Here is a 15052-nt window from a genome sequence, read left to right as displayed (position 1 = left end):
GCTCCCCCCGCCCCACCCGGTGCCCTGCCTTCCTGGGCCCTGGCCTCATCCCGTGTCCTTGAGGCCCCGAGCATGGGGGCCTCTCTTGGCCCCAACATTTAAGTGAGAGCGGCCTGGGGAGGCATTGGGCAGTGCCCAAGTTAAGCCATCAGGAGACCCCTGAAGACATGAAGGGCTTGTCTTCCGAATGCCGCCCCCCACCTTGAAATGCATGTACATTCGAAAATAGAAGTACAGTTGGAACCAGGAGGGAAGACTCTGTCTCTGTTTCTCTCTTCTCTCTTCCTCTTCATATACATCCATACATATAATACATATTTTGTAAATTTAAAAAAATTCTTTTTCAGATTATTTTCCATTAGAGTTTATTACAATATATTAAAAAAATTTTTTTGATGTTATACTTTGCTTCTGAAATTGGCTAAAACAATGCATTTTCATTCACTGCTCTTTCTGCTTTCTTGGCAATGATGAGGTGTGCTCCGTTATTCTTGCAAAGTGGGAGAATCTTACCTGTAAACTGTTTCCAAATATAGTGAGGTTTTCACAGATTCTAAATGGAATTCTTAGTGAAATTTGAATAGGTTAATTACATGTTAATTGACTTTATGTTTTTCCTGTTTCCTTTTTATTTTGGGAGCTAGTAATTTTGTTTTTAGAGCCTAGACATTGTTTTGGAGGGCTCTGAAAAGCTTATGGACCACTGGCACTGTGCCTAGAGTCTCCCAAGGTCCTCAAAAAAATGAAAGGGCCCCCCACTGCTTCTGTGGGGTTCACTCTGGTCTCAAAGAAGCCACACTTGAGGCCCACAGACTCCTGAGTTGGGGGGTGTTGGCAAGTCTGTGGACAAAGCACATGACTACAGTTTCCAAGGCATGTTCATTTCCACTGCCTCATTCTGTTCTAGTGACAGCCTTGTGACTTTTCACAGGGGCACACGTTGAGGACCAGAGAGGGCTCTGACCTGCCCAGGGTTGCACAGACCCAGCACTTGAGCCCTAAGCTAATTGTGGTGCAGTGGACAGAGCACGGGGCAGGGGCCCCGTGGTACATTTCTGTCTCCAGTTACCGACCTTCATTCTGTGCCAGGCTCTCAGCTGTGCACCATAGACCCCATGGTGGGCAGACATACTGCTCTCCCAGCATAGGTTGTGAAGTCACAGGGCCTGGGTGGGGTCCTGATTCCATTCCCCTGGGCTGCATGGACATGGGCAAGTCACTGCCCTCCGGAGTCTCCCTGTCCTTGTCTGTAAAGTGGATTATAGTGGGCACCTCTTGAGCTGCTGGGAGGATTTAATGAAATCATCTTGGTAAAGCACTCTGTGAAACTGCCTGGCACATAGTAAGTGCTCCAAATACTTCATTTCTTGCTAATGTTGTTCTTATAATGTGAGTGGAGAAGACAGATCATTGGCAAACAATTGCAGTAAAGGGTGTGATATGTGCTATGGCACAGGGACTGATAATATAATAGCTAGGTGGGAGGATGTCAAGGGAAGGCTTCCTGGAGGAGGTGACATGAGTGCTGGGTTCTGCAGAATGAGTAGGGTTAGCCAGGAAGGTGAAGGGGGTTGTTCCCAGCAGAGGGAACAGCATTGGCAAACGCCTGGAGGCAGAGAGGATACCCTCCCAATCTAGAGTGGTTCCGGGTGGTAGAGGAATGGTGTGCCTGGGGTCCCCACCAGTGTGGTGTGGACGGGCCCTGTGTGTGTGGAGGAGGGGCCCGGCTGTGCCTCTGAACCTTGCAGGGTCTCATTTGCAGACGAGTCAGAGCTGATGGTGCAGCTTCCAGATAAGATGCGGCTGGACCTCGCCATCGATGTGAACTATGACATCGTCAGCAAAGTGGCACTCTTCCAGGTATGGCCCACCCAGTGTTCCCACCCTCAAGACTCTGGAATGTCCAGAGCCCACACCTTCCTCTAAACAGCTCCTTTCCCGTCCTCTCGGGGCCAGGGCTGTGACCGGCAGATGATCTTCGACATGCTGAAGAGACTTCGTTCTGTTGTCTACCTGCCCAACGACTACGTGTGCAAGAAGGTGAGTGGCCCAGGGCAGCCTCAAGGCGGTCTGGGATTCACAGCCACTGCCTGTCGCAGCTGGGCTGGAGTGGGGGCCTATGAAGGCACAGCGGGGCGAGCGGAATTGCCAGGAGGGGAGGAGGGTGGTGAGCTGACCCCAGGGCTCCTGGCTTGTTTGGCACGAGGAGGCTCTGTCCAGCTCTAGGCACTGAACTCAGATGTGCCTCAGGCCTTGCTCCCTCTTCCTGGGGCCATGGGGGCCAGGACAAGGAGCCCCACTTTATAGAAGAGGAAAGTGAGGAGCATAGAGAGGGGCAGGGTCTTGACTCTGTAGATGGACCTGCTTCCAGGGTCTTGGTCTTCCTGTCAGGAAAATGGGGCTGGAGGAGGGGTAGGATAGGTCAGAGTTTGCAAACTAATGGTTCTTGCATAGGAGCCAGCCCACAGATGTTTCATGGGGTTTTTTTTTTCCTTCTTTTTTTTGGACTAATCTAAAAATAAAAATTTGAATTAGTCTCCAACCTTTAAAAGTTGGAAGGTTTCGGGAATTCCCTGGAGGTCCAGTGGTTAGGACTTGGTGCTTTTACTGCCGTGACCTGGGTTCAGTCCTTGGTTAGGGAACTAGGATCCTGCAAAGTGCGCAACGTTGCCAAAAAAAGCTGGAAGGTTTCACATAAAAACCCAGACTTCCGGTGAAAACAGAAAATCGGCTAGCATTGAGCCCCACTTTCCCAAATAGCCAGAATCATGTGGATTGGAGAAGGGGCTGGCCTTGAAGGGGACGTCGTCCTCTCCTGATGCCGCAGGTCCCACCACTCTCCACTGCCCCACAGGCTCCCTCCTCTCCTTGACATCATCCACCTGATCCTGGGACTCATTTGGGTTTGAATGCCAAGGCTAGACAGTGTCTAAGGCCCCTTCTGCTCCCATGTTTTGGGATTCGAGGTGAGACGGAGCTCACTTGGTGAGTGAGTGGTCAGGGTGGAGGAGCTTAGTGTGTATACAGGGGTGAAAATATTGCCCAAGAACCCCCTGTGAAACTCAGGAACCCCCAGCCCCAGAAGGGCCCCATCTCCAAGCTGTATGCTGCATAACAGTGAAGTTTCTGGAAGCAAAGAGCTGGGGGAATGGGGACAAGGGTATGGCTGAGAATTTAAAGCTGCAGCCTTAGCGGCCAAGAGAAGTTTGGGAACAACAGAATGATTTGTCTGACATTGGAGCCACTTCCTAGCTGTGCAGCCTTGGGGAAGTGGCTTGCCCTCTCTGAGCCTGACTCTTTTCAAGGGTAAGTAGGGATATTGATAGTATCTCCCTCATGGGGTGACTGTGAGAATTGAAGAAGATATACATAGAGAGTTTGGCACCATGGCTGGCACAGAGTCGGTGCCATTGCTGCTGCTAATATCCTTGTGGGTGATGTAGACTTTACCTCTGATGAGGAAAAATGAATCTGATTGTTGGGAAGTTTGCCGTGGAAGCTGAAGTGAACACTTGGTGAACGTGTGTAAATGGCGCCCTCTGCTGACAGGCTTGGCGCTGTGACAATCTCGCTGAGACAACCCGAGGCCACCCCAGGACCACCCCTGGGCGGGTCAGTGAGATGAGGGTGAGCTCTGCAGCCCCTCACACTTCAGCCCCAGGTCAAATTGGACACTGAAACAGGGGAAGGAGACTTTCTTCCTTTTTGTTAAGAAGGCCATGCATGTGTGAGATGCCCAGGGAATATTTGTCAAATGAATCAAAAGCATAAGCCACTTACCAGTCTTTGGTCACTCTCCCTTTACACACACCAGGTGTGGCCAGGGCACCGGTCTGTGAAGGCATGAGGACTGGAAGGTGCTGGCAGACTGGGTATTTCTGATTCTAGTCCGAAGCAAAGCTATTCATTCATTCGTTCATTGGTTTTAATTTGTGATTAAGACCGTTGTATCAGCCTGCTAGGGCTGCCACAACAAAGTACCACAAACGGAATGGCTTAAATGACAGAACTGTATTGTCTCACAATTCTGGAGGCTAGAAGTCGGAGATCCAAGTGTCGGTGGGGTAGGTTCCTTCTGAGGACGGTGAGCAAAGGATCTGCTCCAGGCTTCTCTCCTGGCTTGTAGATGACTGCCTTCTCCCTGTGCCTCTTCACACTGTCTTCCCTCTGCGCCTGTCTCTGTGCCCAAATGTCCCTTTATAAGGACACCAATCCTATTGGATTAGGGGCTCACCCAACTGCGGTATGATCTCATCTTCTTTTAACTAATTACATCTGTAATGACCCTATTTCCAAATAAGGTTACATTCTGAGGAGCCGGGCGGGGGTGGGGTGGGAGTGGGTTAGGATTTCAACATTTGAATGGGGGTTCATAACAACCATGAACTCTGGGTTCATGGAACCAGACTGCCTGTTTTCAAATCCCGGCTCGGCTTTGCTTAACTTTGTGACCTTGGGCAGAGTTCCTACCGCAGAGGGCTGTTGACGACTAAGGAGGCTCAGTCACATAAAGCACTTAGAGCAACGCCTGGCACAGAAAAGCGTTAGGTAATGGTGGACATTCCTATTAAAGCTGTTATCATTCCTATTTCAGTAAGCAAATGCCGCCCAAGCTCCTGATAGGATATGGGGGAGGCGCAGGTATCAGCTGATTGTATGAACCACTGTGAGCTTTTCCATGCCTCTGGGCCCTCCATGGGTGCGTATAACTGGAAATTTACCGAATACCACTACACCTGGGCCTCGTTATCTAGCATTTTCCATCACACCACTAACTCCCCACCGTAATCCTGCAATCTGCAGGTGGGGAGACTGAGACCCCGGAGGGGAAGTGACTATCTCTACACCACATACCAAGTCAGTAGGAGGGCTCGATCCCAGCCCAGGTTCCTCTGCACTGTGCCACCAGCGCCTGGGCCTAGCCCTGCTGCTTCTGTGGTTGCTTTTGGTGATGACAGAGGGACTCACCCCCTTCTCTGTTTCAGGGGGAGATAGGCCGGGAGATGTACATCATCCAGGCGGGGCAGGTGCAGGTCTTGGGCGGCCCGGATGGGAAGTCCGTGCTGGTGACGCTGAAAGCTGGATCTGTGTTTGGAGAAATAAGGTCAGAACGGGGTGAAACAAGGGGACCTCGGCAAAGGCTGGGGAAGGGAGGGATGGCCAGGGGGTGGGACCACGTCCTCAAGGGCCCTTCGGTGGGTCTGAGGAGACCGCTATGCATACAGCACTGGCACCTGCTGACATACACAAGGTGGGCCCAGCTCTCACCCATGTGAGGCCATCGTGATGCTCCAGGCAGGGGTGAAAGTGAAGATGCTAAGTGTGATCAGAACTGCAGCCTCCTGAGGGTCTCACCTCCCTCCCTTCTCTGCCCCAGCTTGCTGGCTGTTGGGGGCGGGAACCGGCGCACGGCTAACGTGATAGCCCACGGGTTTACCAACCTCTTCATTCTGGATAAGAAGGACCTGAATGACATTTTGGTGCATTATCCTGAGTCTCAGAAGTTGCTCCGGAAGAAGGCCAGGTACGTTTTTTTTTTTTTTAATAAAAGAAATCCATATATACTTTAGTGTGCATTTCTTAAGGACTCAGACTTTCTTTTACATAACTGTAGTACCTTTCTGAAAATCACGAAATTCAATATTGAAGCAATACTTACCTCATCCCTAATCCATAGTCAAATTTTGTTAATCGTCCCAATAGTGTCTTTTATAGCTTTTCTTTTCTTCTTTTCCATTCCTGGATCCCCCACTGCGTGATGTTGCCATTTTAGTCTCCTTTGATCTGGGATCAAAGTTCCTCACCTTTTCCTATCTGCAGTGGTTTTGACTTCTCTGAAGAGGACAGGCCAGTTATTCTGTAGAATGTCCCTCCACTTAAGTTTATATGTTTTCTCATCATTACCTCAGGTTCTGCATTTTGGGCAGGAGTTACTCAGAAGTGATGTTGTGTCCTTCTCGGTACAGTGTATTGAGAGGCTGCTTTCTCCCTATTCTGATGACTTTTTTACTCTGATCACGTGGTTAAAGTTTCCACACTCTCAAGTTACTATTTTTCCCTTTGCAATTAATAAGTAATGAGTGGCAAGTCACCTTGAGATGATGTAGATTTCCTGTTCCTTATCTCACTTTACCTCACTACTTTCAGCCTTCACTGAAGGTTCCTTGCAATGATTGCCATGGTGGTTGCAAAATGGTGATTTTCTAACTCTGTCATGCTTTCTACGTTTATTAGCTAGCAATGTACTGTAAGGAAGAACTTTCTCTTCTTTCCCACTTATTTGATTTTTCATTTATCTATTTATAATGGTATGGATTTGCTGTATTCCATGAATATCCCGTTACAATCATTTTCATGCTCAAATTGTTCCACATTGGCCACTGGACACCTCTTTAGGCTGAATATAGTGAAGTTTTGTTACGTCCCTGTTATATTTTAGCACTTTTTTGCTTATAGGCACAATAAAACACCATAGATTCATCTTATACTTTCCCTGCTGCATCCCTGGAAATGGGCATTTCTCCAAGGAGGCTTGATTCCTTTTAGAGGGGAATGGTTTTTAGAAACCAAGATATGAGTACTAAGTGCTCTCATTGCTACTGGGGTGTTACTAGGCCTCCACGCTGGACAGAGCTGGGAAATACATCTACATATACACCTGTATGTATAAATGCAAATATATATATATATACACACATACATATATGTATATGCACATACATAAATATCAACATCTATTTTTTTGTCTGTGTCTATCTATATGTCTGTATATCTCTGTCTCTATTTCCACCTATCTAACAATTTCGATCCAACATCACAGAGTTCATTCTAATCTCCTTTTCCATATTTGTAAATTCCTTCTCCAACACTGAGAAATTTGACTCCCTTTATCCTCATTACATTGATTCATTTGTTCAGTCCTACAATGTAGAGAAAGTAGCACCAGAATTCCGATTTCATACTACTGGAAAGAAGAAAGCCTTCTAAGCAGAGAGCAGTTCTTTCCGTCTTTAGCCTGAGGACCCACGATGTAGGTGTTGTGTTCAGGGTTATCTGGATTGGTTCTCTGTCTTCCTCCCTCTACTGTGGTTGTTCCGTTCATTTGAAATACAGCTAGGCTCACGTGTTTCAGTTTGCATTCCATTTCAGGGTTCCCCCACACTGACCCTTGTTGATTTTTTGTGTTTTGAATATGTAGAACATGAACATGGAAGAAGGCTACAAAACAGTGCATTCAGGGTCCCAACTCCCTGCACCTGTTGCCACCCACCCCTTACAGGAATCTAATCGCCTTAGTTTCTTTTTTCTTCTTGTGTTTCCTTTTGCAAAAATAGGCAGATCTGTGAATATTTGCTTATTTCCCTTTCTGTCTTACACAAAGGATAGCACACTGCAGATTCTCTTTTGCACTTGACTTTTTTTCACTTGACGAGAAATCCCAGAAAACATGCACTGAGTCCACAGACAGCTTCCTCATTCCTTTTAACAACTGTATTTAGGCTATTTCCAATATTTTGCAATTATAAATAGTACTGCAACGAATAACCCTGTGCAGCTGTATTTTGTATTGTTGGGGAATAGGTAATTGTGTTTTTTTTTGGCCACGCCACACAGTTTGTGGGATCTTAGTTCCCCAACCAGGGATTGAACTTGGGTCCCCAACAGTGAAAGCCTGGAATCCTAACCACTAGACGGCTAGGGAATTCCCTGGAAAAGGTAATTTTTAAGAAAAGCAGTTTTTTGCTTTCAAACACTTAAGATCAGGTTTTAAATTGAGTGATGGAAGCAGCACGATGTGGTAGAAAATGCACAAATAGGCTTGGGAGGCTGATAGGGCTCAAGTCCTGTCCATGTGCAGTACTGGCTGTGTGACCTTGGAAAAGTCACTTTACTTTTCTGGTCTCAGTTTCTCCATTGTAAAATAAGGGTAATCACTTTGTTGTGGAGACGATTAAATAAAATAGTGTATGTGAATGTCTCTAGCAGGGGGCCTGGCACACAGGAGAGCTCAATACGTGTTAATAATAATAATTGTTCCTCTTTATCCATTAAATTCTCTCTATAATTTTCCCATGGGATAAAGCCTTTTTAATCCACCTATCTGGTATTTCCTCCCTTGCCTTTTATCACATATTCATATTTTCCACTTCAGTCACCATAAATAATCTGTACAGAGAGTGGTCATAATAAAGGGAACAAACTCACCATGTCCATTCATACAGCAAAATAATTTATTGAGCTGATAGTTCGAGGCCCTGGGGACACAGGAGGGAGCAAACAAAGCTTACATTCTAGTCGGGGAAGCCAACAATGGAGAAAGGAATGACTATGTGATGTGTCAGCTGGGGATAAAGGCCATAAGGAAACATAAAGCCACATGAAGAGATAGAGGTGATGGAGGGAGCTATGTGAGATAAGTTGGTCAGGAAAAGTTATTCTCAGGGTGTGGCACTTCAAGTGAGACCTGCCAGAGTGAAGGAGTGAGCTGGGGAACTGCCTGCAGGGAAAAGCATTCCAGGCAGAGGGAACAGCATGTGCAAAGGTCCCAAGGAGGCACAGACTCAGTGTTACATGGAGACCAACAAGAAAATGAATGTAGCTTGATATGGGATGGGAGCAGTGTAGGGGGTGAGATTGGGTAGGGCCTTGTAGGGGAAGCCTCACAATGGCTTTAGCTTTTGCTCTGAGGGAGATGGGAGCTATGCAGGGTTTTACACTGAGGAGTGACTTACTGTGACTTAAGTTTTTACAGAATCCCTTTGGCAGCTCCCAGGTGAGTGGATGCAGTGTTGACCTTAAAGCATAATATAGACAAGGCGTTGGGGTCTCCCAGGGAAGGAAGCTGCCCTGTAATTCATCTTACCTGGCTGTTCTTAGAGAAGCCATGGGGCCCTTCCAGTGGCTGGTCTACGTGATCTTTCCCCCAAGTCTATCCACGTCCCCCTGCTGTCCCAAGGGACAAGGATGCACAGTCAATCCCCATTATTCACAGATTCCATACTTGCAATTCGCCTACTCACTAAATTTATTTGTAATCCCCAAATCAATACTCAAAGGCTTACGCAGACACTCGCAGACGTGTGCCCAGAGGCAAAAATTTGAGTCACCTAAAGCGCACGTTCCCAGCTAAAGTTGAAGAAGGTGACGGTCTGCCTTCTTGTTTCAGCTCATATTGTAAACAAGTGTCTTTGTGTGGTCCATTATGTAGCATGTTTTTCACATTTTTGTGATTTTTGTTGGTGATTTTGCTGTTGAAATGGCCCCAGGTGTAGTGCTGAAGTGCTATCTCGTGTCGCCCCACGCAGGCCTGAGTTAGAGAGCCGCGCGTTCATTGTAAACAAATCAATGATGTATATTAAATAAGATGTCTTTAAACAGAAACACACACAAGACAAGATTATGTAATGAACAGTTGATGAAAACGTGTGGAGAGGCTCACCGTAACCGAATCCTGTATTTCCCCCAGAAGCCATGGCTCAGTAGTCACTAATTCCGTGTCTGCAGACACTTTACAGAACTTAACTACCGCAGATAATGAGAACTGACTGCTCATGTTTGAGAATAGGTACCGGGTTCCCATCCCACTGACTTCCTGTCCCCTGCAAGAGGAACATGGCTCAGAAAAGCCACACTCATAGCTGTCATCCCATTCCTCCGGCTGGGTTAGGTGTGGGTTTAGCAAGTCAGCCGGGATCCCACAGAGGTCTTGCTCCTGGCCATGCCTGCGGTGTGCTGGGGTGAGGCAGCCAGAGGAAGGAGGAGGGGCTGGCGGGCCGTGCTGCACACAGCGGGCCGTGGCACGGTTCATCAGAGGCTGCTTCTCTGGACAGGCAAGCTTGAGGAGAGGGGCAGGGGATCACAGATGAGCTCTGCCCATCCAAGGAGATATAGGTCTGAGAACCACAGGGCCTGGGGAAGTCTGAATTGCTGAGATTCTGTCCAAGCTCCCCACTTTACAGATGGGGGACCTGAGGCCCCAAAGAAGTGAGACACTTCACTCTCTGACTTGGCCACTCCAAGAAATGGGGCAAAAAGCTCTCCTGCATGCCACTCTCTCAGGGGTTAATTATACCGTAATTAGAGTGAAACTCACGTCATCTGAATATGAGGATAAATTTCCTTGATCTGGAAATGTCCCAGAAGTCAGCTCAGTGTTTCAAAACAGAGATAATTAGCGACCAGCAAAGGGCCTGTAGATGGTTCTTTCGTGTCATTTGAGTACCACACCGAGCCTTCCCACGGACTGCCATGCTGTGAATTATGGACTCAAATAACACAGGTGACAGTGCTGGGCTTGGAAGAGGCCTCTGAAAATTATCATGTTTGTGGTCTCCTGGGAGAGCCCCAGCTCAAAAATGTAAGTCTTGGGCAATTAATATCAATATGCACAATTTAAACCCATTGCCTCTGATTAGATAAGCAGCCAGTAATGGCCTCATTTTTAAACAAACAAGTTTGGCCTGAACCCTGATGAATGAATTTGCCAATTAGTCGTCTAGACCTGCTAGACTGCAGGCGAAGCTCATTTGTTCTTGAGCCAAACCACTCATCATGTATTTGTAGTGTGAAGAATTCCTTAATAAAGGCTGGGGCTCTCTGTGATGGAAAATTCTCTCCTTATTTAGAGAAGCAGGGTGGTATATTGCATTGGATCTGGGTTGTAATTCTGTCTCTGCCACTTCCTGTAACCTTGGGCGTGTCACTCCTCCCATTCTGAGCCTCAGTTTCCCCAACCCTTCTAGGTACGGTAATCCCAGCCCTTTCCAGGTCATGGAGTGTTGTCAGCGTCCAAGAAGATAATGACCATGATACTGCTTTGTAATCCTTAAGACTTGGGGTGCTGGGGTCAAAGGCAGGGGTTTGAATTCCAGCTCTGCCACTTCCCAGCTGTGTGGCCTTGGAAAAGTTACTCAGCCCCTCTGGACGTCCACATCCTCATTTGAAATGAGGGAGGATAATAGGACCTACCTGTAAGGATTACTGTGAGACTTAAAGTACGTATCAGTTATCTATTGCTGTGTAACAATGTTACCACAAATTGAGTGGCTTAAAACCACACATATTTATTATCTCAGAGTTTCTACATGTCAGAAGTCTGGGGACAGCTTAGATGCATCCACTACAAGGCAGTAATCAGGATGTGGGCCAGAGCTGGGTCTCATCTCAAGTCTCGACTGGGGAAGGATCTGCTTCCAAGGTCCCATAGTTTTTGACTGAATTCAGTTCCGTGTGGTTGTGGGACTGGGGGCTTCGGTTCCTGGCTAGTCATTGGCCAGTGGCTGCCCTCAGGTTCTTGCCATGTAGGCCTCTCCCAACATGGCCGCTTGCTTCATCACAGCCAGCAAGGGAGAGTCTCCATGTAAGACAGAGACCACAATCCTATGTGACACATTCACAAAAATGACATTTGATCTCCCTTGCTGTATTCCACTGGTTGAAAGCAAGTCACATGTCCCACTACGCTCAAGGTGAGGGGGTCACACAGAGGTGTGAACACCAGGAAGGGGGATCACAGGGGTCACCAAGGAATGCCCTCCTGTAAAGGTCTGAGCACAGAGCCTGACACATACAGACACTTGTGTCCACATTGGTGATGGTGATGATGGTGAAATGACAATGAAGCAGAAGAAGGAGAAGCAGAAAGCTCGGGTTCTTTTTCATCTGGACGTCCTATTTCTGATTCTATATACTAAAGTATCCTGCATCATTTCCTGTGTGACCTCAGAAAAGCCACTCAACCCCTCTGAGCCTCATCTATAACGTGCAGGCAATAAGACCCACATCATTATGGTTGTTCTGATTGTTCAGTGAGATGTGATGCCTCACACAGCACCGTGCTGGGCTCAGAAAAGGAGCTCAGAAACTGTTAGTCAAAACAAACACCATCACACAACTCAACTAGAGGGCTCTGCCCGAACCAGCGCGGCTTCACTCTCTCCCAGAGCTTGCTGGTCACGTTAGTGGACGCTGCTTTCTTTCAGGAGAATGCTGAGAAATGACAACAAACCCAAGGAGCAGAGCGTACTCATCCTTCCTCCACGGCCAGGCACCCCCAAGCTCTTCAGCGCCACCCTGGCTGCAGCAGGAAAGATGGGTGCCAAGGGGGCCAAAGATGGCAAGCTTGCCCACCTCAGGGCGCGACTCAAGGAGCTGGCTGCACTGGAGGCGGCTGCAAGACAGCAGCAGGTGCTGGAACAGGTAATGCAGTTGGAGACACAGCCCCCTGGTCCATTTCAACCACGTGCCAGGAAGAAGACCTAGAGACCCACGCATTCCATTTTAGGGACTGTTTTTCCTTCTTCCTATCAGTCAGGATTCATTTGGTTTTAAGTGATAGAAATGCAAGTGACAGTGCAAGCTCAAATTGGCTTGAAAAAACAGGGGATTTATAGGAGCAAGTCATTGAAAAATTCAGGCAAGGCTGGATCTAAAAGTTCAAATGATGCCAGTAGGATGAGTTCTGCCATTCTATCACCTTTGCTTCCCTTGGGGATGGCTCCATTCCCAGGCAGTCCCCCAAGAGCTTAAGAGGACATCCCCCAAGATCACATCCTCCTGGTTGAGGAACTCCCACAGAAAGAAAGTACCTCTTTCTCAGTAGCTTCAGCAAAAAGTCCCAGGGCTCATAGCCACTGGACGGAACTGGGTCACATGTCAGTTCCTGAGCCATTCAGTGTGGTGCTCTGGGGAGGACTGGCTCATATGCCCATCCCTGGACTGAGAGTGGGGATTGGGGTGGGCGCATTCCCCCAAATGGACATCCGGCTGCTGCTGCAGAGGTAGGAGCAGTGGGTGTGGGCAGCAGTGTCCCTCCCCAGACTACAGTGATGTTCTCATATTTAATGTTGTGTCTGTGACCATTTGAAAGATCTGAAAGGAAAATCCAAGGTGACAGGCATGGTGCCAACTGTTCCCACCCCCTAAGTCTAAATGGAATTTTTAACTAATTCTGGGACTTTTTTCTGTGACTAATGCCAAGAGTGCCAATTAGGATGATTGCACTAATTATGGTTGTTCATGACTGTCCTTTAGGGAGGCTGCTGGGAAAGGGGGGGTGGGGTCAGGCAGAAGCTCAGTGGCAGGGAGGGGACAGCAGTCTACATGACAGAAATCAGAGGAGGCTGGTGAACTCAGTCTCAATCCAGGCTGGTCCAGGAGACCGATCCAGAGGTCATTTGACAGCAGGAGTTGGGGAATGACACCAAAGTCACCCAGGGTTCCAGTACATTCTCCAGATGCATCCACCGATGGCCCCAAATTGAGGACAGGTGTGATTGTCTGGCTCACCAACTGTCAAGGGCAGGGTTGAGCTGGCAAGTTGGGGTCTTTAGTGCTGGCTGGTGTGTGGGACTGAGTGCACATGACCTCTGAGAATGTTCTCAGAGCAGTGAAAGGTGTTATCTGAAATGGGATTTGTTGCTTCTAAGTGTTAGCTCTTCACCCAGGCAGCTTGGAGATGTGAATTAAATTTGCATGAGTGTTCTCATAAAAGGCAGTTTTAGAACAACCAGGGCAGAAGGGCAGAGTACATGGAGCTCTTAAACAGCAGCCTATAGACACAGGTCCAAATCCTGACTCTGTCACTGCCAGCCCTGTGTCCTGGGGAATCTCCTCCAGGACCTTCTGGGGCCCACATTACTCCTGGCTGTCACATGGGGTAGCAGAGATGAAGCAGGTTACCTTGGATACTTTCATAAAAGCATGTTAAACACAGTGAAGCCCTTGATCAAACTTCCCATGATCCTTCTGGCTCCATTCACAGCAGGATGCTTCAAGAAGATCCCATAATGGGCACCATCTGGGCATCCTGCCCTGGAAGTGTGTTGTCAGAGCTGACAGTGGATGGGCGGGGTGGGGGTGGGGGGAACAGGTGCACCGAAACATGCAGAAGCTCGTGGAGACAGAGGGAGCAGCAGGTCCCCAGAGCTGCCGTGGGATCTAGGAGTGTCCTGGCTCGCCCCACCCCACCCAATTCCCCTCCTTCAGTGCCCTCTGACTTCTCTATTCCTCATAAGCACGCTGACTGCTCTCACTTTAAACTCCCTACAGACCACTGGGCCTCCTGCTGTGGGGGCTGCTCCCTCCCCAGTTTCCTCCCATGCAGAGATGGCGTCAGAGAGAGCAGGAGGGGCCGTGGGTATCCACAAGGCTTGGGTTTTCACCCAATTCCCTAATTCTACCCACGAGAACCCCATCCATGGGAAACCCACAGGCTGGAGGTTGGAGGTACCCACCAAGTCTCCAGACACGGGCTCAGCCCAGCCTAATGCCAGTGGTACCCAGCCCATTCTCCCGCCGGAGGGGAGAGGGGGTGGTGTCTCCACCTTTGAGACCTTCCGGGAAACGGGCCAGGCCACAGCTGCTCCTGCCCTCATCAGACTTTACCTTAGTATTTGCTTAGAGCTTTTCTCATTCACCAGGGAGTACACATCCCGGCTAACCGGGCAGGGCAGGCTGGCTGAGTTCTGCAGAGGTTTTGGTGGCGCTCCCTCCTGGTCACAGCCTCTCTTCCCTCAATAGCTCAGTGACGGTTGACGGGGCTCTGCCCTTGAACTCGCAACTTCACTCAGGCTTCCGGCCCTGCAACTCCACAGAGACATAAAATATCCCAAAGAGCTTCACCACATCCTACCGGGGCTTTTAATCCTTCAACTTCCCCATAATATACTGTTTCTACCACATAACCCTGATGCAGCTCCGCCCAACCTTCCAGCTATTAGATTTCGGAGCGCTGTCTTCCTCTTCAGGGGTCCCAGGGGTCCAAGAAGGAGGGAACTGGGAAGTGTCCAAGACCCCTCTGCCTCACGAGTCACTTTTTCTGGATTCCAGGCCAAGAGTTTGGAAGGCGCAGCGGGAGAGACGGGATCAGCTACCCCAAAACAGCCCGCGGCCCCGGAGACCCCGGCCCCAGGCTCTCCGCCACCTGCATCCCAGGGGAGGTCCGAGGGAGAAGAGGGGGGTGCGGCCTGGCCCGAGGAGCACTCGGTGCGGATCCACATGAGCCCAGGCCCGGATCCCAGGGAACAGATCCTGTTGGTGGAGATCCCCGAGA

The 15052-nt window shown here is 48.8% G+C and overlaps 1 protein-coding gene across 1 annotated transcript in view; it reads left to right on the top strand.

Moving 5' to 3' along the window:
* The window catches only part of CNGB1 (cyclic nucleotide gated channel subunit beta 1), a gene marked incomplete at its 3' end in the record, with an annotated part of 70878 nt that overhangs the window by 50967 nt on the left and 4859 nt on the right, over positions 1-15052 (top strand). The window contains exons 28-33 of the mRNA XM_024747434.1: positions 1763-1860; positions 1957-2040; positions 4986-5104; positions 5378-5524; positions 11982-12198; positions 14830-15050. Coding sequence (XP_024603202.1) covers positions 1763-1860; positions 1957-2040; positions 4986-5104; positions 5378-5524; positions 11982-12198; positions 14830-15050 — 886 coding nt within the window. The remainder of the gene's footprint in view (positions 1-1762; positions 1861-1956; positions 2041-4985; positions 5105-5377; positions 5525-11981; positions 12199-14829; positions 15051-15052) is intronic.

Source organism: Neophocaena asiaeorientalis, unplaced genomic scaffold (genome assembly GCF_003031525.2).
Source record: "Neophocaena asiaeorientalis asiaeorientalis breed wild unplaced genomic scaffold, Neophocaena_asiaeorientalis_V1.1 scaffold438, whole genome shotgun sequence".
Lineage (NCBI taxonomy): Eukaryota > Metazoa > Chordata > Mammalia > Artiodactyla > Phocoenidae > Neophocaena > Neophocaena asiaeorientalis.
The sequence above is the reverse complement of the archived record's forward strand: the minus strand, read 5'-3'. Positions and strand labels throughout refer to the sequence as shown.